Source organism: Vigna umbellata, chromosome 5 (assembly GCF_029865625.1).
Source record: "Vigna umbellata cultivar VRB3 chromosome 5, Vumbellata_1.0, whole genome shotgun sequence".
Classification (NCBI taxonomy): Eukaryota; Viridiplantae; Streptophyta; class Magnoliopsida; order Fabales; family Fabaceae; genus Vigna; species Vigna umbellata.
In genome coordinates this window covers 13,522,626-13,549,003 of record NC_142169.1, presented here as the reverse complement: position 1 = coordinate 13,549,003, position 26,378 = coordinate 13,522,626, and the positions used below count along the sequence as shown (strand labels likewise).

General features: G+C 36.1%; 2 protein-coding genes across 2 annotated transcripts; one reads left to right on the top strand and one right to left on the bottom strand.

The window, feature by feature from the left end:
• The first annotated feature begins 331 nt into the window (after positions 1-331).
• On the top strand, positions 332-2,280 carry LOC124848500 (glutaredoxin). The gene is made up of 4 exons (XM_047326190.2): positions 332-490; positions 585-673; positions 1,735-1,833; positions 1,929-2,280. Exons 1-4 carry the CDS (start codon positions 435-437, stop codon positions 2,006-2,008), a joined length of 324 nt encoding a protein of 107 aa, XP_047182146.1. The 5' UTR covers positions 332-434; the 3' UTR covers positions 2,009-2,280.
• A 4,388-nt stretch (positions 2,281-6,668) lies between these two features.
• Positions 6,669-23,401, bottom strand: LOC124822917 (uncharacterized). Its single transcript, XM_088116189.1, has 9 exons — positions 23,306-23,401; positions 22,043-22,372; positions 21,788-21,821; positions 21,360-21,587; positions 20,510-20,599; positions 10,834-10,899; positions 10,660-10,751; positions 10,531-10,578; positions 6,669-7,260 (listed from the first exon to the last, which is right to left on the bottom strand). The coding sequence occupies exons 1-9, from the start codon at positions 23,311-23,313 to the stop codon at positions 7,149-7,151; spliced, it is 1,008 nt and encodes a 335-aa protein (XP_087972315.1). The 5' UTR covers positions 23,314-23,401; the 3' UTR covers positions 6,669-7,148.
• Positions 23,402-26,378: the final 2,977 nt, after the last annotated feature.

Here is a 26,378-nt window from a genome sequence, read left to right as displayed (position 1 = left end):
AATTTTCTATAATCTTAATTGTCTAATTGGAAATCTAAATCTAAACATAATGTGTTCTTAAAAAATCTATAGAAATACAAGGAAAATAGTTTCGTTGTATTTTTTTTATTTTTTTCCATGATAAGTCTCATTATTAAAATATACGGTGCATAAACCAACTATTAATTCTATGATTAAAAAAAACAAAAAATAATTTCGTTAACAGGGGGAGTCAACTTAGTATACCAGAGAATGAGTAAAGCAATAGCTTCATGGCCCATTGAGTGTCGCGGGCTTCAATCATCCCGGAGAGCGAGTCGGTTGGTATACGTATGCGCTGACGTAACATTTCTTCTCTTTTTCTCTTTCTTCTTACCTTATATCTATCCATAACAGGGCACCAAAATTATTAGTGTGACATACAGATCAAAGACCAGAAAAAGTGAGACATCAAGATGGCTCTTGCCAAAGCTAAGGAGATCGTGTCGTCCAATCCCGTCGTCGTTTTCAGGTCTCTCTTGTTTTTCCTTCCATTTCTGTTATGTGAATTTCAACGATGCTGGATCGATATTTTCTTTAACCGTATTTTCTGATTGCGTTTGCAGCAAAACCTATTGCCCTTTCTGCGTCAGAGTGAAGCAACTCTTCGCTAGCCTTGGTGTCACTTACAAGCTCCTCGAGTTGGACGTTGAATGTGAGTGTCTTTCCGTTGCTTTTTCCTTTTCGCTAAATCCCTTTACTTTCTTTTCTGTCGTAAAAAAAAATTAATATTCTTACGGCGTGCACTACCGATTTTATTCTTTTTTAAGGAATCTCTGTTCAATAAGGACAAGAGACTCAGCCGCTTTTCGATTTTGAACACTAAGTTTGTCGCTATCTGTATTTTTTTTTTCTGTTTTCTTATGTTTTCGTTATCCTCATTGCTTGGGAGCAAAATTTGCTAGATCCAAATTGGCTTTCACCTATTTTTGATTTTCTGTTGTAAAATAGTTGTCGAGGAATGCGGAAAAACGTTTGACATCTGTCAATCCCTTTCACAGTTACAGAATAATGATTGAGCCTTTCTCGATGCAAGCTAGAAGTGCTTTTGAGAATTTTTCTACTGGAAAAAGCTCTGAAGGAATACGAAAGCTTACTTCTGAAAGTCTATTTTCAGTAGAAAAAAAATCTCCAGAGCCCTTCTACGTTGTATCCCAACAGGCCTTTTGTTCGTTTTACAAGATTTCATGTTTTCTTAACCACAGGGGCTCTATAGCATTTTCCTTCTAATATAATTGTTTTTGGCTTCAAATTTAGTGTATATGCAGAAGAGTGGAATAGAGAATTTGGTTTAGGTACACCCGGTTTATACTTACGCTACTCCTAGGTTGTTAATGAACTGGGGTTGAAACTGTACTTTTAAAGCGTCACTATTTGAAATTATTAATAATATTAAGCGGTTTAGGTAATTTTAGCATTGTTTGATCCTCTCAATAACAAGGTTTTGGTTGGTTCCGAGTTATTTTTCTTATAATAAATCTCGTTGTTTTTGCTGTTGTCGTGTGGAAGCTAATGGCTTTTCACAAAAATGTATGGAATTCTATATTTGAATTTCCTTTTATTTGTGATTTTGTACCCTGGTCTCTCCAACAGCTTCACTGTAAGATAGTAATGGGTTCTGGGTGCATCTTGTGTCTTTCTCGTTACTTGCAATGAGTGAAGAGGATTCATGGATGTGATTTTGTGTGTTAATGAAAGTGGTTGGACATGTTGCAGCTGATGGAGCGGATATCCAAGCAGCATTACTTGAGTGGACTGGTCAGCGAACCGTGCCTAATGTTTTCATTGGTGGAGAACACATTGGTGGCTGTGACAGTAAGATTTAGATACTTTTATCGATCTTCTCAAGTTTCTTAATCTTTAGGTGTCATTTTCATACAGCTAGTTAAACATTTTGTGCTTCTGGGCAGACACAACTGATCTGCACAATCAGGGGAAGCTGGTGCCTCTGCTGACTTCAGCTGGAGCTATTACCAAATCAACTGCTTAAAAGAGCTCGATTCCTTGTTTAGGCAGTTAATTAGCATAATAAAAATCCACCCACATGTATGGGTTGGATACTATTGTAGTCCTTGAAGTTATTGTGTTTATTCCTGTGTGATTCTCCTTAAACTACCCTTTCCGAATCTTTGTTGCTATGTGAAAAAAGGAACTTAAGTTGCACCATATAAATAAGTCTACTTATGCAAGGTGCAAGGCTTGGTCTGTAGCAGTGTTTGTGACTATTATGCATGCGATTATATGAAATGGTAAGTTATATTAGTTTATAATTTACAAATGATAGGCATAGGCACAAATTCACTGCAAAAGAATGGTATGATAAGTTTTCTCATTTCTGACCTATCCTTATCCTTGTGTGCCTTTTATACGTGTGTATATATATATATATATATATATATATATATATATATATATATATATATATATATATATATATATATACCAAAAATGAAATATCTTAAAATATAATCTTAAACTATGACAGTTATCACATAATTAATAAAACTAGAATTAGAATTACAAGAAATATAAAATGATTTACTATCATCTAACATAACTATAAAACAAATTTTATATACAAATAACTAAGTAAAATTATATATATCTATAAAGTTTAAGAGATTATACTTCTGTTGATTGTTGATCCTTTTGCAGGCTTGTTTTATTGATATCTTAAGAGTTGACACTAAATGTGAAATATTGATGACGATTTAAAAGCTGAGGAGATATAACTATCTCATGAGCCACTATTTCTACTTGACAAAAAATCTAATAAGGACCAATGAACCTAAGGATAACTTTTAAAACGAATGGTTTTGCTGCCTGCTCAGAGATGTCCTTATCCTCTCTTATATCTACTTCACCTTTACGGTGGTATGTCGAATCAACTCTGGCCCCACCAATAATGTTTCCCTTTCCTCATACTAACACAACGGTGTCCTACATCTTTTGTCATACAGTGCTTCAAACGGTGTCATTCTGATACTCGGTTGGAAACTGTTATTGTAAGTGAACTCTACTAACAACAACACTTCATCTCAGACTCCCAAGTGATCCAATACACACGTCCTTAACAAATCTTCTAAAGATTGGATTATTATCTTAGATTGGCTATTACGATACGAAAAACTCATATGTAGCCTATTATCCAATTCATCTTGTAAAGACTGTCAAAACTTCGATGTAAATCGCGAATCTCTATCTGACACAATGCTCGACAGTACCCTATGCAGCCTCACTATCTTTCTGATGTACAACTGTGTAAGCTTCACCATAGACATAACCAAGAAATGAACATTGTTGGTTAACTTGTCCATTTCTGACCTTTTGTGGTAAATAAGTAACGAAGTTTACAACCATGCTATTCCATTTCCACTCAGGCACCTTCAACTGCTACAACAAATCACCAGGTCGATGCTCTACCATAACTCTCTAACATGTTAAACATTAACAAAAAAACTTTGCTACATCCCTCTTCATTCCAAACCATCAAAACAATTCCTTGAAATCTTGATACATTTTATTCATGCTAGGATGCATGCTAAAATGATTCTGGTGCCCTTCCTCAACAATTATCCTTTTCAACTCAACATTCTCTAGGACACAAACTTTATCTCTCAACCTCAAGATAACATCAATCCCCAAAGCAAACTCTTTACCCTGAACTGTACCCAACATCTAACAACTGTCGCTCTCTGATCAAACCCAGTAGATCACTCTATACCACAATAGTACTGCATATGATGAAATCTGATTCCAACTCAACCTGTAGTCTTATATCTCTGAACCTCTCAACCAACTCTAACTCTCTAACAATTATAGATAACATATGTACCACCTTTCTGCTCAGAGTGTCTGTCACTACATTCGTTTTACCTAGATGGTATAATAGATCAAACTCATAATTCTTTAAAAATTCCATTGAACTTCTCTATCTCATGTTTCAATTCCTTCATTTATGCAAATGATATATTAGAACATAATATATATATATATATATATATATATATATATATATATATATATATATATATATATATATATTCAATGAGAGAATGTATGAATGGTAGATATCTTCCCACAAGTCATAAATCATTGTTCAAAGCAAATATAAAGATACATAATTCATGTATTAGAATAAGAGAAATATCATAGCAATGAAATAAACATATAAGTATTAAAAGATACAAAAGATATCTATGTATTAGACTATATAAAAAATAACTATATAAAAACATCAAATGATCATCAGAGCAAATAATTTAAGTATCATAACAAAAACAATTTTTTTTATTCTTTTACCATTTGAATAAGAAAAAAATTGTTAAAATTAAACAAACTAATATGAATTTCATTGAAAGAAAATAATCGAATTATCAACAAATATTTAACAATAATCTCAAAAGCAAATATCAAAATTAGACAAAAAAAAATTATTTACACTTCTAAATTGAAGAAGTAAACTTGAATACAATCTTAGAACTCCCTATGAATTAACAAGAAAATCATTTTAGAAAGACCTAACTCTCCATGCAAAAATAAAAAAAAATAAAAAAATAGAAAAGTGGTGATAAATGGTATAAAACATGGTGTGATGAGTGTTTAGAGTGATGAATGTGTTGTGTTTGTGACATTCTTTATTTACATGTTTCTCTCAATAATGAATCTATTTCAAAAGTACAATCTTGAGCTTCAACTAATTTATTTCAAAGTAACAATTCTTTTTACATAAGGTTTAACGTGATAAATGGTTCAATAGAACTTTACATAATCAAATGATCTATAGTGTACATATAAGACATTTAGTGGTACACAAATGGGATAATCTAATGGTACACACATGGGATAGTCTAATGATACACACATCAAATAATGAAATATTAAACGACCTAGTGATCCACACATAAGACAATCTAGTCTACTGAACATGTCATGAATCAACTTAACTTTTTAATCTACAAAACACTTTATTTCTTTATTCGTATGCACTGAAATAATTACCACCATCGTCCATATTAGACCATTAACCATTGTATCAACTATAAATAATGAACTTATTTATACCTCAATTGTACAAAACACATGCTAAACGTTCAAAAAAACATCTATATACATTAAAACATATAAGTCATGTATCATCAAAAGTAAGTTCATAGATGATCCATCATATCATCTTGTGAAGTTCAACAACCTAAATCATCTAACTAAGCTTATCATTCTAGATCATTTAGGGTCAATCAAGACTTCAAAACTTATTTTAATCAATAATTTTAGTTGAAACTTAGTTAACTCCAATTGGACAAATTTTAATTAAAATAACATATTTAAACTCAATTACAATTCAAGAAGTTAAGAAATCAATGTGAACCAAGATTCAACCATTGATGCCATCCAGTGCTCAATCCAGAAAAACCGCAACTACGACGGATGGGCTAACAAGTACAAGGGAATTGGGACAATTGAGAAAGTTCTCTGTGATAGAAACTACATTGATGATATGCTAGGATCGAAGAAGATTGAGTACAAGACTGTTTGCTCCAAGACTGAGACTTCACAAGAAATTTGTAATAAGCCTTAAAGACTCCTATCACTCTAACGAGACCATGCTTTAGATGGTTGCTTCAGCGTCATCTATCTCCAGCTTCAATGTCAACCCTCCAAACTTACTTGAACTTCCTCTATATTTTAGTAAAGAAATTTTATACAAAACGCTTATGATTAAATTTTGAACCCTTACGTTCCTACTTCATAACATACAAGAACTCAGTCCTGACTCTAGGTTCTAGCTTATCATCATCTGAATAAGAGTATATTGGACCAAATTCCTTTAATATTGAGTAATCATCTAGCTTATCCAATCATATCTTAATAGAAGTTTCGAATTCATTGACCAAAAAACATGTACTAACAACTTCAACCTAATACCTTTCATCAAGCGTGAAGTGAGACAACATATACTGTAATGTCTCACAATGTCTTCATCTTTGTAGAAAATGTCAAACTCTTTTAAATAGAATTCTAACCCATTATTTGTTACTGATATAAAGAATATTTGTAGAAAAATCTTTAGTCGTAGAAACATACTAAATATTACTATGAATGAAACAATATAAAAAAATTGGAATTTTCTCCTCCCTTTGTATAAAGAATATTTGCATGGCAAAAAGTACAAACCAAGCCATTGTGAGTGAATGAACCAACATAAAAGATTTGTACGTACAGTTGTATGTGCGTGACCATTTATATATATATATATATATATATATATATATATATATATATATATATATATATATATATATATATATATATATATATATTCATGTGATGAGTTTAGAAAGGCTTAAGTGAACACAGTTTTTATCATGTTATGCATTTAAATATCTATCAATAGACAATCTTAATATGCTACACAACAATTTTATTTTAAAACGAGCTAACGTATTTTCAGTTCAACTATATAAAATCTCCCAAGTTTGGAAAAAAGAGTAAAACTGCTCGATTAATATCCTATATCCCTATACTTAAGACAGTAGAAACGAAAAAGAATTGAAGAAAGTGTGCATGAGGATTAAATGAGATAAATATGGAGTTTGTAGGGAGTAAAATGATTTTTTTTAATGTGTAGAAATCAGAACCTAAAATAAATATAACTACAAATATTAAAGGAATAATTAAGCCAATAAACAATACAAACGATGTTCTAAAGTTACTTTAGCAAAAATGGGAATATACCATTTCCCGGACTATTGTGATATTGAATACAAATCTACACGTGGGACCATGAGTCGATGAGTGGTACATTGATAATCACATAGTAAACATGATTCCTAGTCCCAACTATTGAGGAATAGAACAATATTGTACCATAAAATTAATGGCTCCTTACTCTATTCGTTCCTACATAAATCCTGCTTCTACTTTGCTCTGGAAAGCAGTTGAATGGTAGCAGAAACTCGGTTTTGGAAGATTCACTTTACTATGTTGGCTAACTATCACTAATTTGTTTGAGCCATAAGCAAGTAACAAACCTCAACCATCCACAGTGCAGCTGGGAGAGCTAAATGTAGTCGGTGCAGGCTAAGCCATTTCTAGCTCTTCAGGGGCCCCAGTCTTAGACCACTCAATCTTTAGAACTGAGTGGAGGAAGGGAACCATTTCGACAAGAAATAATGTTTGATTTCTACAATCAGCTTAAACATGGCATAACATGGAATATGTAGCAATGCAATCAACAAGTACCTACAGATCATGAAAAACACATTGAATTAGACATTCAAGGAGAAGGAGGAAATAAAATGACCCAGAAATAATCCTGTATGAATGTCATGGTACTGATGCTATGTGTTGCTAATAAGAACCACGAAATTATAACAATATAAGCAGTTCCAATCGTATTGTAGTAATGGAATCTCCTGTCTGAACCGAAGTGATTTAAATCTCGGAATGAGAACTTACAATAAGAACAAATCGGAGAATGCCCAATTCTATTCCAAGCCCGAACTAATTCCTACCTTCTCTCATCTCAACCTTCTACTTACATTCCCCTCTCTCTCCAAAGAACATGTGCACACCCTAATCCTACTGCCAGTAGGAAACTAGTTTGGCATTTCTCTCTCCTAATTCTGATTTTTGGGCATCGCCCTTCTTCCGCCTCCTAACACACACCCCGTCCTCGAGGTGGAAACTAAGAAATTGCTCCTAAATGGTAGCTAGGTCCTCCCACGAATTTTCGAAGTTCGGTAAATCCTTCCACTTAATCATCACTTCTACTTCTCCGGTTTACATTTTTCTGATAGCCAAATCCACCTCTAGTTGGACTTGCACTCGAATCCTTGCAACACATTTACGGAGCGGTTGACTCATAATTCTGCAGTCACTAGTTTGTTGAGCAGCTAGACATGGAATACTGGATGCACTTTTGTTCCTTCATGCAATTTCAACCAATAAGCAACAAAACCAGTTTCATCTGATATTTCGTAGTGCATAGTAGCATGGACTCAACTTCTATTGCTGTATCTTCAAGAATACCACATCCCTATAACCTCTTTCAATTTCCCGCATATGCTTATCAACCAATTGCTTCATCCCATTTTGAGCCTTTAGCACTTGGTGTTTCAACTCTTCCAATATGCCATTCATCTCAACTGTCATTCTAATTACTAATCTTCATAGATTGTTGACTGACATCTCTTTTAACTAGTGTTGTGGGTGACTCACATACAATGCCTCCAAAGAAGTCATTTTAGTGGCTGAATGATAATTGGTGTTATACCAGTATGCTACCCAACTCAACCACTTAGGCCACAATTGTTTTGGTTTTGTGCCTGTCAAACATCTGACATTAGTTTTGTGTTCGATTTCCGGGCAATGAACCATGATGTCTTTTATTCTGTTCAGCTTGTTCCCACTTGATAGTCAAGCTTTTGAAAATTACCTAAATATTCCCTTGGCTAGCTGATGGGATTCAACTGATTGAATGGAAGATTTTGGAAGCAAGTGCAAGGCAATGCACCTATACTTTTATCAAATGTCTAGTGGTCAATGTGACCTAGGCACGATGAGGTATTGGAGAGACCACTCCTCCTTACAACTTATGAATCAAATCTTAACTGCAACTACCACCCTTTATCCTCCTATTTATAAGCTATTAAGTAGCAGTTGTGTTTCCCCTCCATTAGCCCTTACATACACTTCATTCTTAACTACTTTTCTCCTATCAATACTCACCCGTAAAACTTTAACCTTGTCCTGAAGGTACAGATCTAGAAAACGAAGTTGAAGGTCTTCAATTGTTTCCCATGCATTGTCACAATCAGGCGGCTGAACCCACTTCACTAGAACTTCTGCATGCACCTCCCTATTGTAACGCAACTTCAGGATATCTTGCAATTGAGGTTGAATTTCCCAATCTTCAGTAAAACACTAGAATTTGTTGCATACTCAACTAGAATTGCTTTCTTTGACTTGCAAACATGGAACGTTGGATGGATCTTTCATTCAAAAGGTAAAGGGAGTTAATATGTAACTGGACCTACTGTTTCTGACACCTGAAATGGGCCGTAATTTTGAAATCAATTTCTCATTCCTCCTCTCGGCCAAAGTTTTCCATATATAAGAGACAGCCTTTTTCACTTTTCATCAGTAATAACACAGTTATTATACAAATTTCGTGTAAGGAGCAGCTTTGAGACAAATCTAATCTCTTTGCTCTAGTTACACATCCCTCCTATGCTTATCTACTTGCTTATACATCCTTTCTTACACCACATTCAGTTTCTTTTTTTTTCTTCTTTTTTTTGTTTTGCAGCTGATTAAGGAAAATATCTCTGCTTGCCATCATGGAATTTACTGCTTCAACTGTAGATGGAAAAGTAGGCCCTTAATGATGGGTGAGAGGTTCCTTCTCCTTATAATGCCTTCAGAGGAGTCATCCTTATGGAGACACTAAATTTGGTATTAAACCACAATTTTTCCCAACTCAACCACTTATGCCAAGAACGTGGTTTATCTCATGCAGAACAATGTAGGTATGACTCAAGGCATTTATTGGTCACCTCAGTTTGGCCATCTGTTTGTCTAGAGAAAGCTTAACTATACTTGAATTTGGTACCCGCCATCTTGAACAATTGTATCAAAAATTGAATAAGGAAAACTGTATCTATGTCAGATGAAATTATTTCTGTAATAAATGCTTCAACCACCTCCTATCAGTAAAGGGCAACACGACAAAATGGGCATATTTAGTGAGCCTATCCGCTAACACGATGATTGTATCCTTTCCTTATACCCTAGGTGGCCCACTATTAAAATCCATAGAAATTTCAGAGCATAAGTGTAAAGGAATAGGCAAAGGATGTAATAATCTTGCATGAGACAATGTCTTATTTGTTTTGTCGGCAAGTATCATACTTACCCATAAAGTGCTTGACATCAGCTTCCATACCTTCCCAGTTAAAAACAGATGAAATGTGCTTGTGGATTCTACAAAAACACAAATGACCTCCCTGGGGAGATGAATGAAACTCTGATGAAATGGTAGGAAGCTTGGAAAACTACTTGGGCAACACCAATCTATCCTTGTGGATAATCATCCTCTTCAATGGACCCAGACAACCTTCTCTCACCTCAACCATCTCTCTCTCCAAACAACTTGTGCATACCTCACCCCACTTTCCTCAGGTAGGCAGTTAGTCAAGCATGTCTCTCTCCTGATTTTGATTCTGCGCATTGCCCTTTTTTCCTCGTAACATATACCTTATTCTATTAGGGTTCACATCAATTGCCCGCAAAGGCGATGACTACAAAATTCATTGTATCCAAACTGTCCTTTCACAATTCTAAAGTACATTTTACAGAAAAAAAAAACTCAATAATAAAACCTTACATTAAAAGGCAATATGCTGTTCCCACAAATCCACAAGTTTTGCCCGAAAAATTTCAAATAAGTTTTCCACCTTGTCAATTGATTTGAAATTATCTAAATGACTATTGTAGAGAAAAATGGCATACCACAATGGAGAATAGGGTGATGACAAAGTAAGGAACGGGTATGGCCACCTGTAGTAATCATAGTTATCATATTGTTAGTAAAACCAGTGCGTGTGGAAAGTTTGATATCCAAAGCATTGTGTAGCTTACCAAATCCAGGAAAAGGCATGAAAAGTCCACTGGAAAATGACATATAAACTTGTCCATAACACGAAGAAAGACATTCCGGACCAGTGTACTGGCTGAAACATACAATAAATTAATTCAAAATCTCTCCTGCAGTTACCACAAATAAGAATCTCAAAAAATTATTAAAATATTCACCAGACAATTTAGAGCTGCGTCTCCAAGGAGAAAAAAAACATTTAGTGTATGCATGTTCACTGTCATCTACATAAGATGCAGAACTGATCAGATTATATCATTAGGAGATAAGAGGAGGAAAAAAGAAGTCTTATCGTAATAAATGATATAGCATAATATCTTGCTTTATTAATTTTGTAAAAATCTACTTTGTATGTGGTTATTATCGTGAAAAACATAAGGGAGTGTTGATTGTGTTTTAACATTTTTTGTAGTTTCTCATAAGAAAATTTTCACAAACTATGTTTAAAGACTCTGCTTTCTTTAAGTTAGCTTAACATACATAACATAGAATATGATAGATTAAGCGGGGAAGATTACTCACTATTTTTATACTGGTTGGTTTAATAGCACATACTATGTTCAATTCTTAACCAACTAGTCAAGTTTCACTAAGTAAACAACCTATTGGAAATTTTGCATCAACTAGAGATAAGGCGATTTCATAGTATATAAGTGGTTGCAAACCTCACCTTACAAGCCGGTTTTGTAAGGTTGAATTAGGCTTAATAAAGTTCACTTCTTAACATGATATCAGAGTCTTTCCTAACAAGATTTGTGTTTGTTGGGCATATTGTTCCACCTGCTATCGGGCTGCTATCAGACCACCCATTAATGTTTATATTCTCACGCTCAAAATGTATATAGCTAGACGTGAGGAGGGTGTGTTGGAAGTCTCAACTTGACTAGAGATAAGGCCAATTTAAAGTATGTAAGTAGGTGCAAACTTCACCTTAGAAGTCGATTTTGTGGGGTTGAGTTAGCCATAAAATTCATCTTTTAGCATGGTATCAGAGCCATGAGTTAGAGCCTATCCTAGCAAAATTTGTTGTTCGTTAGTCTATTTTTCCACTAGTCCCACACACATGATGTATATACCTCACGTGAGGGGGGTGTGTTGGAAGTTCCGCATCGACTAGAGATAAGACAATTTCATAGTATATAAGTGGGAACAAACCTTACTTTACATGCCAGTTTTGTGGGATTGAGTTAGACTTAATAAAGTCCACTACTTAATGCCACCACTATGAACTAAAAACAATTATTCTTTCGGATCACAATATTATTTTGGATTGCAGTCACTCTTGACTAATCCCTGTCGAGTGTTCTTTCAACAAGTCACTCTTGGTTTAATCCACATATTTTTTCAATAAGCCACTTCTTGCTTAAGATAAAGAAAATCTCAATTTTCACTCATTTGAAAAAGATAGCCTCTACAAGGTTGAGCTCTCTCTACTAGTTTTCTAAATGAACACAAACAATGTTCTAACAAAACATTAGGGCATAGAGAAAAATTGACAAAGTTTTAGCACTTGCAAACAATGGCTATTCTTCTTTTTTCTTTTTCTCCAAGAAGTGTCTTTAAATAGGTCCTTGAAGAAAGTATTCGTTGCAATCATTTTTTTGGAAGTTGAGTAGCTTTGAACTCATTTTAAACATATTATTCTTCTTTAATAGTTTGTCAAACTTGAAAGTTGAGAAACATTAAATGTGCTTCATGCAACATTAATTGCCCTTCTCTAATTTAGGCAAGATCCTTTATAGGTGGTAGTATTTATCTTCCTATATTGCATAGCTTTTTACTCCAAATCATGAACATCGTACTATGGAAACAATTGGACCAAAGTTGAAATATGCTTGTGTCAGGATAATTGGCAGACAAAACTTGTGCTTAATTCCAAAATGGTATTTGAAAAAAACTTGTATTTGACTCGGTTCTTATTTGCATAGATGGTGAAGACATTCATTGTTATACAAAAGTAAGCTTCAAGAATATAATTTTTGTTTACGTTAACTTAAGGTCTATTTGCACTTTTCATTTAATCATCACAATGATTTATTAGACGAAATGGAGGGGGATATATTGCAGTTTATGTTAATTAGAAAAACATGTCTCTATGTTAATTATGTTATATTTACATATTCATTTGTGTTTGGGCTTAGCCTACATTCTCTTTATTATAGATACATTATCCTATGTGTATTTTCTACATAAAGGAGATTAACCCTATACCTAGTTTTTCACTATATTCAAAATCACTTATAAGATAAAGCACTTGAAATTTTTTGCAGGGTTTGTTTATAGTGTATCTGATAGGTTTCTATGTACGAAACCTATCTAAACTCACACCAACACGCACCAACCACACACAGATAACAAAAGAATGCTTCTGTATTGATTTCTTCTTTAATCTGTACACGTTCCCAACACCCAAGGGAGCCCAATTCCCCCCTCCACAGGATAACAGAGTCCTGTCTATACAAAGAATAAACTGTTCACACTCTACAAAAAATACAGCAGCTCTATTTATATGAGCTTATTCCCGCCTCTTCACTGTTTATTACAGTTGTTAGAATAATTATTAAGTCTACCTAGTATAGCAGGGCCTAAAGTAGGCAGTTGTGTGTTGGGGTATCTATAATGATTGTTCCTAGCAGTCTAGGACAATCTCTTCATCTTTCATCTATGTATTGTATCATATTTTTATCTATATAAATGATAGAACTGAGAAGGGTCTTTCAAGCCCTTTAGAACTATTTTTCGCTGTTTTAGATCTCAAGTTGGTATCAGAGCAGGTTCATCCTGCTCTGGTTTCCTGTCCACCAGCACTGTCACTGCTGTTTGCACCTGTCCGGTGCCGTTCGCCGTTGTCCGCGGCTGTCTCGCCATTATCTGCAGCTGTCAACTGCAGTTTGGAGCTCTCCAACTTGGTTGTCCGCCATACAACATCTGTCCGCTGCTGTCCACCACCGTTCGCCGCCGTCCGCCGCCGTTCTCCGCCGTCCGCCGCCGTCCGCCGTCACAGTTCCGTCCGGCGACCACTGGATCTGGTTCGCCTCTTCACGCGACGGCCAACCCCACCGGTGGGCTCGCCTGATTCTCCTCCACGCTCCGCCACGCGCCGCCTCTTTGTGCGCTGCGATCAGGCGCGTGCTGTACACGCGCCGCCCTCCGCTCACCGGAAAGTCGCCGCGCCACCTCCGTAGCTGTCGCCCTCTGCTCCTCTGTCCGTTCTGCCCCTCAAAATCTCACTTTGGTGTGTCCAGAAGCTCCCCCTTGAAGAAAACCGTGAGCAACCCTAGGTTTTTCGCTGGTTCTTCACGTTTTTCGCTGGTTCTTCACGGTTTTTCTGGTTCTTTCTCCTGCTTTTATCACAGAATGGCGTCTGGAAGTGCTCTTTCTTTCTCTGGAAGTCCCTCCATTACTTCCGAAAAGTTAAACGGAAAGAATTATCTGTCTTGGTCTGCTGCTGTGGAAATGTGGTTCCTTGGTCAAGGACATTATGACCACCTTGAGCAGGATGGGAGCCAAGTACCTTCTGACAAAGCTGAACAATGGAAACAAGCTGATTTCCAATTGTGTGCCCTATTGTGGCAATCTGTGGAACCCCGACTTTTGATATCTCTTAGAGCCTTCAAGACATGTCACACTTTTTGGAAGAAAGCTCAAAGCATTTATGCTAATGATATTCAACGTCTCTATGATACCGCAAACAAGCTCGCCTGTCTCAAAATGACAGACCATGATATGGTTTCATTCATGACTGAAGCCCAAGCAGCTGTGGAAGAATTGAGAATGTTCTTGGAAGCGGAATCTTCAGAAGATATCAAAAAGAAGCTTGACAAGTATTATATGGTGATGATCCTCCGTGCTTTGCATCCAGATATGAATCATATCAGAGATCAACTTCTGACAAGTCATGAGGTCCCTTCCTTGGAAGCCTTGACCACACGTCTTCTTCGTGTTCCTGTGCCTCAGTCTCAGGAAGCTTATGAAACAATGGAACCATCTGTCATGGTTGCCACGCGAGGAAGAGGAGGACGTGGCACTAGAGGAGGAGGACGTGGAGGTCGGGGACGTCCACAATGCTCTTACTGTAAGAGGGTGGGTCACACCCAAGAAAACTGCTACTCCTTGCATGGCTTTCCTTCAAAAACCGTCAATATCTCTAAGGCTGAAACTTCCACTTCCAACTCCAAGTTCACTGAGGAAGAGTATCAAGAGTATCTGCGATTAAAGTCTAATAGTTTGGCGCAATCATCTCAATCCCCAAGTACGTCCACAGCTTGCATGTCTCAATCCATGGAAGGTCTAAATTCATGGGTAATTGACTCGGGTGCTTCGGATCACATTTCTGGTAATACCTCATTGTTCTCAACCCTTTCCCTCCAAGAAAAACCCCATTTCATTACCCTTGCAAATGGCTCTAAAACTTGTTCAAAGGGAGTCGGTCAAGTCTCCCTGTCTCCCTCTCTAACTCTGAAATCTGTTCTTTTTGTCCCTAACTGTCCATTCAATTTAATTTCCCTAAGTCAGTTAACCAAAATGTTACATTGTTCAATAACTTTCGATTCAAAATCTTTTGTTATACAGGAGCGTGGCTCGGGGAGACAGATTGGAGAAGGATATGAAGCTGGAGGTTTATACCATTTTGGATCTCGCCCACGGGTATCTTGTGTTGCAGCTCTTCCCCCTAAAGTGTTACATGATCGGTTTGGCCATCCTCACTTGTCAAAGTTAAAAAAGATGTGTCCTGAACTTAGTGGTCTTCAGACTTTAGAATGTGAGTCCTGTCAACTAGGAAAACATGTTAGATCTGTCTTTCCCAAAAGGTCTCAATCAATGTGTACTTCTAGTTTCTCTATTATTCATTCTGATGTCTGGGGACCTAGTCGCGTCTCTTCTTTTGGTTTTAGGTATTTTGTTACTTTTATTGATGAGTATTCTAGATGTACTTGGGTTTATCTAATGAAAGATCGCTCTGAATTGTTACCCATTTTCACATCCTTTTTGAATGAAATCAAGAACCAATTTGGTCATGTAATTAAAGTCTTAAGAAGTGATAATGCTAAAGAGTATTTCTCATTAACTTTTTCTTCACTTCTTAGCTCCCATGGTATTTTACATCAGTCCACTTGTCCTCATACACCCCAGCAAAATGGTATAGCCGAAAGAAAAAATAGACACTTGGTTGAAACGGCTCGTACCCTTTTGCTTAGTGCTCATATTCCTGTTCATCACTGGGGGGATGCCATCTTAACTGCATGTTTTCTTATTAATAGGATGCCCTCCTCCTCCCTCAATAATAAAGTCCCTTTCTCCATTCTCTTTCCCAATGATCCTCTCTTTCACACCTCTCCTCGCGTCTTTGGTTGTGTTTGTTTTGTTCACGACATGTCTCCGGGGCTCGACAAGCTCTCTGCTCGTGCGATCAAATGTGTCTTTTTGGGCTATTCTCGGCTTCAAAAAGGGTACCGGTGTTACTCCCCTGAAACCAAAAGGTACTACATGTCTGCCCATGTTACCTTCTTTGAACAGACACCTTTCTTCTCGCCCTCTGTTCAAGATGTTCATATCCTCCATCAGGTCCTTCCTCTTCCAGTGGTTGAGTCTAATATCTCCAATCCCTCAGTCAGTTCAAGTCATGCCCAAGGTCCTCCCGAACCTTCCTCTCCCCATACTGATATCCTTCGACACAGTACCCCGGTGAGTAATCCTCTTCCAGCAAATGGTGGATCTCCTCCTTCAGATTCTTCTCCGTCACCATCTCCTGTCACGCCTCCTGGTGAAGATGATTCTGGTTGGCCCATTGCTCTCAGAAAAGGTACTCGTTCCACTCGCAACCCTCATCCCATTTATAATTTTCTTAGTTATCACCGAGTGTCGCCCTCCTTTTATTCCCTTTTATCCTCAATATCTCCTGTGGTTATTCCTAAAAATGTGAAAGAAGCACTTGATCATCCTGGATGGCGACAAGCCATGATTGAAGAAATGCAGGCTCTTGACCACAGTCATACTTGGGAGCTTGTGCCACTTCCCCCGGGCAAAAAGGCTGTTGGTTGTCGATGGGTATATGCCATTAAAGTCGGCCCTAATGGTGACATTGATAGGCTCAAAGCCCGACTGGTTGCAAAAGGGTACACTCAGGTTTATGGTCTTGATTATTGTGACACCTTTTCTCCCGTGGCCAAGATGACTACCATTCGATTGTTCTTTGCCATGGCTGCCATTCGTCATTGGCCACTTCATCAGTTGGATATCAAAAATGCCTTTCTCCATGGTGATCTTGAGGAAGAAGTGTATATGGAGCAACCTCCGGGGTTTGTTGCTCAGGGGGAGTCTGGTATGGTTTGTAAATTGAACCGATCTTTATATGGGCTCAAGCAATCACCACGTGCTTGGTTTGGAAAGTTTAGCTCCATTATTCAAAAATTTGGGCTAAAACGCAGTGAAGCAGATCATTCAGTCTTTTATTATCATTCGTCTCCCGCGAAATGTGTTTACTTGATAGTATATGTTGATGATATAGTTATTACAGGAAATGATGCTGCTGGAATATCTCAATTGAAGGAGTACTTGTGTAAACATTTTCAAACCAAGGATCTTGGGAGCCTCAAATACTTCCTAGGCATTGAAGTAGCTCAGTCAAAAGATGGAGTTGTAATCTCCCAAAGGAAGTATGCTCTGGATATTTTGCAAGAAACAGGCATGATTGATTGTAGACCGGTTGATAGCCCTATGGATCCAAATCAGAAATTAACAACAGAAGGAGGTGAATTATTCTCCGACCCGGAGAGATATAGGAGGCTAGTTGGAAAACTAATCTATCTCACTATTACAAGGCCGGATCTATCTTTTGCAGTTGGAGTGGTTAGTCAGTTTATGCAAGCTCCATGTGTTGGCCATTGGAATGCTATCATTCAAATTCTAAGGTATGTGAAAAAGGCTCCAGGGCAAGGGCTGTTATATGAAGAAAAAGGAAGCCTTCAAGTATCAGGATATTGTGATGCTGATTGGGCAGGTTCTCCTATTGATAGACGATCTACTACTGGATATTGTGTTTTCCTTGGAGGAAACATTATCTCATGGAAAAGTAAGAAACAAAATGTAGTGGCTCGATCAACAGCTGAAGCTGAATATAGGGCAATGGCTTCATTAACATGTGAACTTATATGGGTGAAGCAGTTCCTTCAAGAGCTTAACTTCTGTAACATCCAGAGTATGAAGATGTATTGTGATAACCAAGCTGCTCTTCACATTGCATCAAATCCAGTGTTTCACGAGAGAACCAAACATATAGAAATTGATTGTCATTTTGTTCGGGAAAAATTATTGTCAAAAGAAATATGTACTGAGTTTGTTGGATCAAATGACCAACTCGCAGATGTGTTGACTAAGTCGTTAAGGGGACCTCAGATTGAGTTTATTTGTTCCAAGCTTGGTACATACAATCTGTATGCTCCAGCTTGAGGGGGAGTGTTAGAATAATTATTAAGTCTACCTAGTATAGCAGGGCCTAAAGTAGGCAGTTGTGTGTTGGGGTATCTATAATGATTGTTCCTAGCAGTCTAGGACAATCTCTTCATCTTTCATCTATGTATTGTATCATATTTTTATCTATATAAATGATAGAACTGAGAAGGGTCTTTCAAGCCCTTTAGAACTATTTTTCTCTGTTTTAGATCTCAAGTACAGTTAAGCTTCTAAACTCTTCTTTCTCCTCTCATAAACCTTCCAGACCCTATCAGTATCAGATGCTTCTTCTTCATGTTCTATACTTTCTTGTATTCACTCAATCAAAATCACATGTTCTTGAGTTTTGTTCAAACAATTATTTACTTGTGTAATTAAGAGTTAAGACCTTCAATTGTTTCAAATTATTTACATTCTCAATGTATTTAGTTTTTTATGGCAAATGTCAATGGTTAGTATGTTAGTATTTTTTTCGTTGCGTAGGGAGGACTCAAACCAACAACCTATCCCGTCACCCCTTTTAATTTTATCAACAAGCCAATTAAAGGTGAACTCTTGGATTAGCAACCATATGAAACAAAATCTTGTTACATTCCCATTACCCAACCTAAAAACTAAATTAGGAGAAATTTGAGCAAGTTGAAGGTGAGCTCTTGGATTAGCAACCATATGATACCAAAATCTTATTACATTCCCATAATCCAACATAAAAATCGAATTATGAGAAACTCCTTCAAGATTTGGTAACTATGATGCACATGTATTGGATACGATGTGTATCTGATAAGACAATATGTTTATTTTAAAAACAAGAGTAAAAATACACAAACATTATTAGGACATAATAAATATATAATTGCAATTGTATGAATCAAAATTAAAATCACATTTCTTAGATATTCTCAAAATAAAAGTTATTTTCATCATAAAAGTACTAGTGTTTCATAGATTTGATATTCTCAAAATCCCTTGAATTATGTTAGAGTTATAAGAGATTTAATTACATTTCATAATTAGGAGAATTGATAGGCTGACCATATACTGTATATTTATTGTAGAAGATGATTGATTATAAATTGCAGGGATAGATTATATATATCATAAATTAGGATTGTCAGTTATTATATGTGCACGTATTCTATTTAAGAGCAATCGCTCCTTTATGAATAAAATCGTAAACAGTTTTTCTAACATGGTATAAGAGCTCTAAAATTCTTAGGAGTTTTGTAATCTCTTGGGCGGCCCTCATTGATGCAAAACTACACCCCTTTCTTTCTTCCGTCGTATTCACCTGTGAAACCTGCACTACTGGAACACCACAACCCTTTCTTATTCCAATATATTTCTTCTAGGCCTACATTGCCATTGTTCAAACCACAAAAAAGCCTACTTAGAAAATTCACCCACCACAGAGTTCAGTTCAAAGGAGATTCTAAAATTTAGGTTAGACACGTTAACAAAACGGCTCACTGGTGCTACATATCAATCCATTATTGGCAAGTTGGGAATAGATTACTCCACTCACCAACTTGAGGAGGAATGTCAAAATCCCTTGATCTATGCTGCAGCTAATATTTCCTTATAATGATAATTATGAGGATTAATAGGATGTCAGTATATTTTATATTTATTGTACAAGATCACCGAATTTTAGGGATTGTGATAGACTTCTTTAGTCAAGAAGTCGATCAACCCTCTCCTTCTCTCAAGAACATGCACAAACAGTCTGAATAGTATGTAGTTTATTAGATGAATGAAAGAATTCAGTATACAAGAATCACCCTCAAGGAAGCCTATCTCCCTCCCACTCCAACAAGTCTCCAGTCTAACTCAAATGTACAAAAAGGCTAACCTTCCCCCTTACCAACTACCTCCTATATATAGTATTCCCCTCCCTTCAAACTAACTACTAACTGACACTACCCTTTTCCCGCTCTTAGTTCTCCTTACTCTGCCCTCGTCTCTTTTTCTTCCTCTCATATACCTTTAATGCTCTATCAGATTGATATATCTATCATAAATTAGGATTTCCAATTATTATGTCATGTCTATATAAGAGCAATTGCTGGTTTGTGAATAATATTAGAAACAATTTTTCTAACAGATACTTTATGTAAGTATATGTAAAGTATGCAAAAGTATAGGATACGAATAAGTGACATAAATTGATGCAGTAATTTCTTGACGTACGGAAAAAGCATATAAATTAAAAAAAGGATAGAAAAATCAGAGAACGAATGTGCCACAAACTCAAACCTTTATGATAGGTGGATGTCACATCAACCTATTAGGTTAGCTAAAGGTAAAGAAAGTTAAGCAGTCAATTTTAACACGAACAAGAAAGCAGAAAGAACTAGGAATATCCAGAAGTTTTCTACTCACAAAGGTAAAATCGTAGTCCTTCAGAGTAAGGAATGGAAATATAATGATCCAATAAACACAATCTGTAAGCATCACCGCCCCTGCATTCATCTATTTAAAGGTATTAAAAAGGCATATAAAATCAGGGGAATACTAATGCAACATCGTAGTCAACCAGGATAAAGTTAAATCCTTGACATTGTGCAAGTAAATTGAGTTTGTTTAGATGAACTTCTTCATAAGCACTTATAGAGAAAGAAAATACGAACAAAAAAATGACAACTTTTTCCATAAGCTAAATTTTTTCTTCAAAATCAAATTTTCAGTTTATGGGTAAAATGATTTCATCTTTTCTTCTTATTTTAGTTCTAGGAAGTAATTGTTCAAAAAATTTCCCAAACAGACCCATAATATCCAGCTGAAAATCATTAACAACGTGATGCAAAAGTTATCAGAATTTCATGCAATAAGGTCCAAAGCTGCAAGACTTAGACCAAGTTTGGAAACATGTTGCCAAGACTGCCCATATATATGTAACTTGAAAGTAATAAAGCATTCCTTCTCTCAACATACTTGCCAACGGATTTCCAAACATAGGCTGGACTTCATCATTTGCCAACCTAACAAATTTTATAGAATCTATGGTATAATCATGTATTTGAAGGAAAGAACAAAATATAAAAATTAAAGTGAAGAAAAAAAGAGAAGATGTAAGACTGAAAAGACATAAAAATGTTAAAGAGAGACACAAACACAATAACATAAACAAAAACATAACGAAAGCAAAGAAGTAAGGGTTGAGTTTGATTTTCATTATACAACTAACATGCCTATCCAATTCTCTATAAACCTGTCGATTTCTTCTCCATACCTGGAATAAAATTTGAAAAATATAACTCCATATGGTTGTAATTTGATTCTTGTGTATTTCATCATGGGGATCAGCAAGGTGATCGATTCTAGACAGATTTGTGGTATCCTGGTGCAAGAGAGGCATGTATGGCCCTTGTTCTGCATCTAGTCCAGCAATATCTACATTAAAGGTGGTCCTTGGTCTGTTGTACTGATAACACCCATAAACTGATAGCATAGATGCACACTACAAAAAGAAATTTCATCTTGTGAGTTACAAATATGCCAAGACTTCATAGATAACACTTAGTTCATAGATAACACTTTCTGACAAAGCTTCCGCCTAAGTATTATATCTATAGAATATAAAGCATCGTAAACTGACTTAATACGTATGGAAAAGGAATGATTTCATTGAAGGCCTCTAAGAAAAATTACAAGCCTTACCCCAAAATAAATTGTAATCAAAGCGAAGGTCCACCTGCAAGAAATTCAAAATAACCACCATCAGATGTGTTTGGAGCTAATGGGAAGGAAATGGAAAACAATGAAATGAAACTGATAAAACTGAGACAGCTAAAAACAATAAATGGCTTCAAACTCGTTTATAAAGCTTAATGCTGAATTTGCTTTCTAGTATAGCTTTAAGGCGTCACTATACTTGTGCTACAAGACTTACGTCAATAGAAAGGGAATACTTACTGAGTGTAATAAAAAAATATGGAGCCACCATTAACACAAAATTTGGCAACTAGCGATGCCAAAAGAGAAGAGAATGCAATGATACGGAAAACTAGCAAAAAAACAGGGTGAATTTCTTTAAGGCATGGTTTCCATGCTTCATCACCAGACAAAGCTCCCTCTCGCTGATGTTCTCCTTCGCCAGATTTGAATTTCCTCGAACGTATATCCTTCCATATTACAAGAAATGCAAGGATCGTTGGCAGCAACACAGAAAATGCACACAAAAGGAACCTCCAATTTAACCAATAGCTGAGGGTGGTTGTATCAGTGGCATCCTGCTGCCGCATCCTGATAAACAATGATGCTAATAATTAAGTTACACACTTTTGTTTCCAAAATATTCTATTTGCTGCACTTTAATATTAAGTGTTTTTACAGATAAAGTGCAATCTATTGATAAATCGGTAGCAGTGTAAACCAAAACATAATAAGTTTGAGCAAGTACGTACGGCTGACACTAGCAGGGATATAAAACTGTGCTACAGATATTGTGATTTTTGAGGTCAAAATGCAATCATATATTGTTACGATTATATGCGACCACTATTATTTCAATTTAATTACAAATATGTTTTTATCAGCTTAACTACACATATAAAACAATTGTTATTATATGGATCCCATATACTACTGCATCAAGAGATTACAGGGATTATCATGCTTCTACTCTTGCAGTGAATGAATATTATAAAACGATTACAATCCAGTCCCCTGATCAAAAATCACTTGTTGATAATATCGTCATAAGAGTGCAGGTCAGAATGAAAATTCCCAATTAACTAACTATAGTCCAAAATTTGACTTCTATAACTAGGCCAAGATTATGTGACCGCAATAGAAACAATAACACATCGTATAGGTACTTAAATTTGAACCCATCAGTGTCTTTCAAATCTTTTTGCCTACTGATATATGTGAACAGCAATGCTACAATATCGCTGAGCAAATAGTGCAACCATTTCACCCAATGTGGAGCTAGTTTCCCGTAATACAGCAATAACACATTACCATTAACAAAGCACTGTAGAAAAACAAAACCAGACAGATTGAAACATGCAAAAAGGAAAAAAAGTAATAGAAATTTGAATGCATAGAAGTTAATATGTAAGAGTTTTCCGAAAAACAAGAAAGAGAACATTATAATAGGCTTGCAAGCAAAGTAAAGGGCCAAAAGAAGGAAAGAAAAGAATAGTGAAAAGAAATTGAAGTTCAGAAACGTACGAGGACATTGTAAGGAGAAGAGGGATGTGGCAATGAAGAAAGGTGGGAAGCGGTGAGTTATGGTTTCGTAAAGCCTGGGTGATTTTGTTGGTGATGGAACCATTCACTTTCGAGAAAAATAAATAAATTAACAGGCTTTATTTAATTCAATTAATGTGTGGATTGCTGTTGATAATTATATTTTTAGGTACATTGTTGATGTTCACGGACGTATTTTTATTTCACATTTAATAATTTATTCTTTAAATTTAATATGTTTCCATATTTTTATTTTAAAATATTTTAAATAAAGTATAACATATATTATTTTTAATAAACTCACTAATTTCAATTGATGATAAAATATGCCAGTGTAATAGAGAATACATTTTTGGTATTGTTTCCATTATATATTTACACCGTTGAGTCTTAAAAAGTCGAGTAACAATGTATTTAGGGGCTTTGTTTGTTTTAATTTTACGGAAGAGTGTAATTTGTTTTAGATTTAGAGAATATTATTTTTAATCATCACTCAGAATAAAAATAAGTTGGTAAGTAGTTATTTTAACGAAAAAAAGTTATATAAAAAATAAATTGTTTTAAAAATTGTTTTATAACGTGGAAAATACTTGAATGAAAAAGAAAAATGGCACGAGTGACTTTTTCCAATAAGCTCGTGATTAATTATCTGATACAATTGCTTCCATGTGATAAAATTAACTACTATTATTATTCTATTTGTAGTTAACTTCCTTTATGGATATTTTATTTATGAAATAGAATAAACTTTCACTTGGTAGATTTGTCCACGTCGTGTTTGGGGTTGGGCATGCAGTGGCACGTGGAATGTGGAAGCACGAGAAGTTTTGCAGCATGAAAGATCGCAAACGCCGTACGGATACGGAAAGTTATGTTCTTGTGAGGTGGCTACCCAAATGAAGCGGCGCTTTTCAATTTTCTTTACTTGCCAACCTTTTTCCATCTAGTATATGAATAATGGACAGAGATAATATTTTTTATGTATATAATTAGAAAAGTTATACATTAAAATAATTTATGTTACGTTTTTCATAAGTATATTAATGTTTGTGAAAGATTATAATAAAAATTAAACGAAAAAAATATTAATTTGGTTAGTTTCTTTCAAAACCTATTTAAAAAATGGTTTAATACCCAATTTTGTCCCCACTTTGGTTCGGAAATCTCAAGTTAGTCCCTTTATAGAAATGTGAGTTCAATGGATCCTTACTTGTAATAATTTGACTCTAATGAGTCCCTTCCGTTAAATAGAAGGAAACGGAGTTAGTGGGCTGATGATGTGGCAGTTGTATTTGGTGAGGTGTCAATACGCAATTGTTTGCGTGCTTATGTGGTGTTAGGGTTCCCCATTTTCAAATTGGGTTTTATTAAAAATTGGGGATAAAAGGATTTGGGGCTGATTTGTTGGAGATTAGGGCATGTCCGAGAAAGAAGACAGAGGCAGGCAGTGATCGCGGGAACTCGTAAGAACTTTTAGACAAAGCATTTGTGAGTGGACGACCATTGGTGGGGTAAATCAGGAAAAGCGACTTTCGAAGGTGCGTTTATGGTAGGTTTTGTTCTGTGTTTCGTTGCTTTCGTTGTGGTCCCCCCAGAAGTTTTGATTTATTTTATGGTTTGTCTGTGTTGTGTGCCCCATTCTCAGTGCATTTGCTTTGTTTCTGTTGCGACGTTGTCGTTGTGGTCCCCCTTCATAGTGTGTGGTACTGTGTTGTGGCATTTGCTTTATTTAATGTCATAAATGTGGTTTTGTTTTGTTTGAGTTGTTTATGGTCTGTACAGTAGTATGTTTATGCTTTGTTTTTTGGTTAGATATCATTTGGGTTAAGGGTTAAGCATAGATTAACTAACTGTGACCAATTTTATATTAGATAATATGGCCAACTCAGACATTGAAGTCGTGTTTCACCATGGGGGGAAATTTGAGAATAATGGGACATTTGGATATCACTATGGTCAAACCACAACAATAAAAATAGACCCTGATCGATGGAGTTATTTTGGAAATATTAAGCATTCTAAAGGAGATGGGTTATAGGAATGTAAAGGACTTATGGTATTCATTGGGTCGTGGTCCTGTATTAGAAGATTGTTTGGAACCTTTATTAGATGACAAGTGTGCTTGTCATCTGATCAATATTGCTATGTTGAATGATGAAGCTCACCTCTATGTTATACATAGGGTGTGTGAACCTGAGTATCTTCTGCAGTTGGAATACTTTTCTGAACCCCAAATTGATAGACCTAGTGTTGAAGGAGAAGTTGAGAGAGAGAGTGCTGATTTGGAAGTTCATAGACCTAGTGATGAAGGAGAAGTTGAGAGAGAGAGTGCTGATTTGCAAGTTGATAGACCTAGTGTTGAAGGAGAAGTTGAGAGAGAGAGTGCTGAAAAGGAAGTTCAGATAGAGATTGGTGTAGCAAATGTTGAGGCAGTGGGTGAAGCAGAGGTTCACACAATAGCACCTGAGGTAGAACCTGAATCAGAAGTTCATCCAGAAATGATAGAAGTTGAGGTTGATGTACTGGCTGATATAGAGGGTATGGTAGAGGATGTAGAGGATGTTGGTGTGGAGGATGTTGGTGTGGAGGATGCAGTGGAGGATGTTGGTGTGGAGGCACAGGTTGAGGTAGAGGATGTTGGTGTGGAGGCAGAGGTTGAGGTAGAGGATGTTGGTGTGGAGGCAGAGGTTGAGGTAGAGGGAAATGGTGTGAATGTAGACGTCCAGTCTGATGTGGAGGGGCAGGCAGAAGTAGAGGGTGAGGTAGAGGGTAATGGAGTAGAAACTGATGAGTATGATGTTAGCAGTTGGAATGGGTCTGATGAAGTGGGATTTGATATATTTGAAGGTACTAATGAAGTTGAATTTGGTGGACCTAGGGGTTTATCTGACAGTGATTGGGAATCCGACAGTTTGAAGAGTGTTGTGGAAAGTGATAACACAGATGATGATAGGGATGACCATGGGGATTTTGGTGTTTTTTCAATGCCCAAAACTATGGAACAATATAAATGGGAAGTGGGCACGTACTTCAGTGACAAAAAAGAATTTACAGA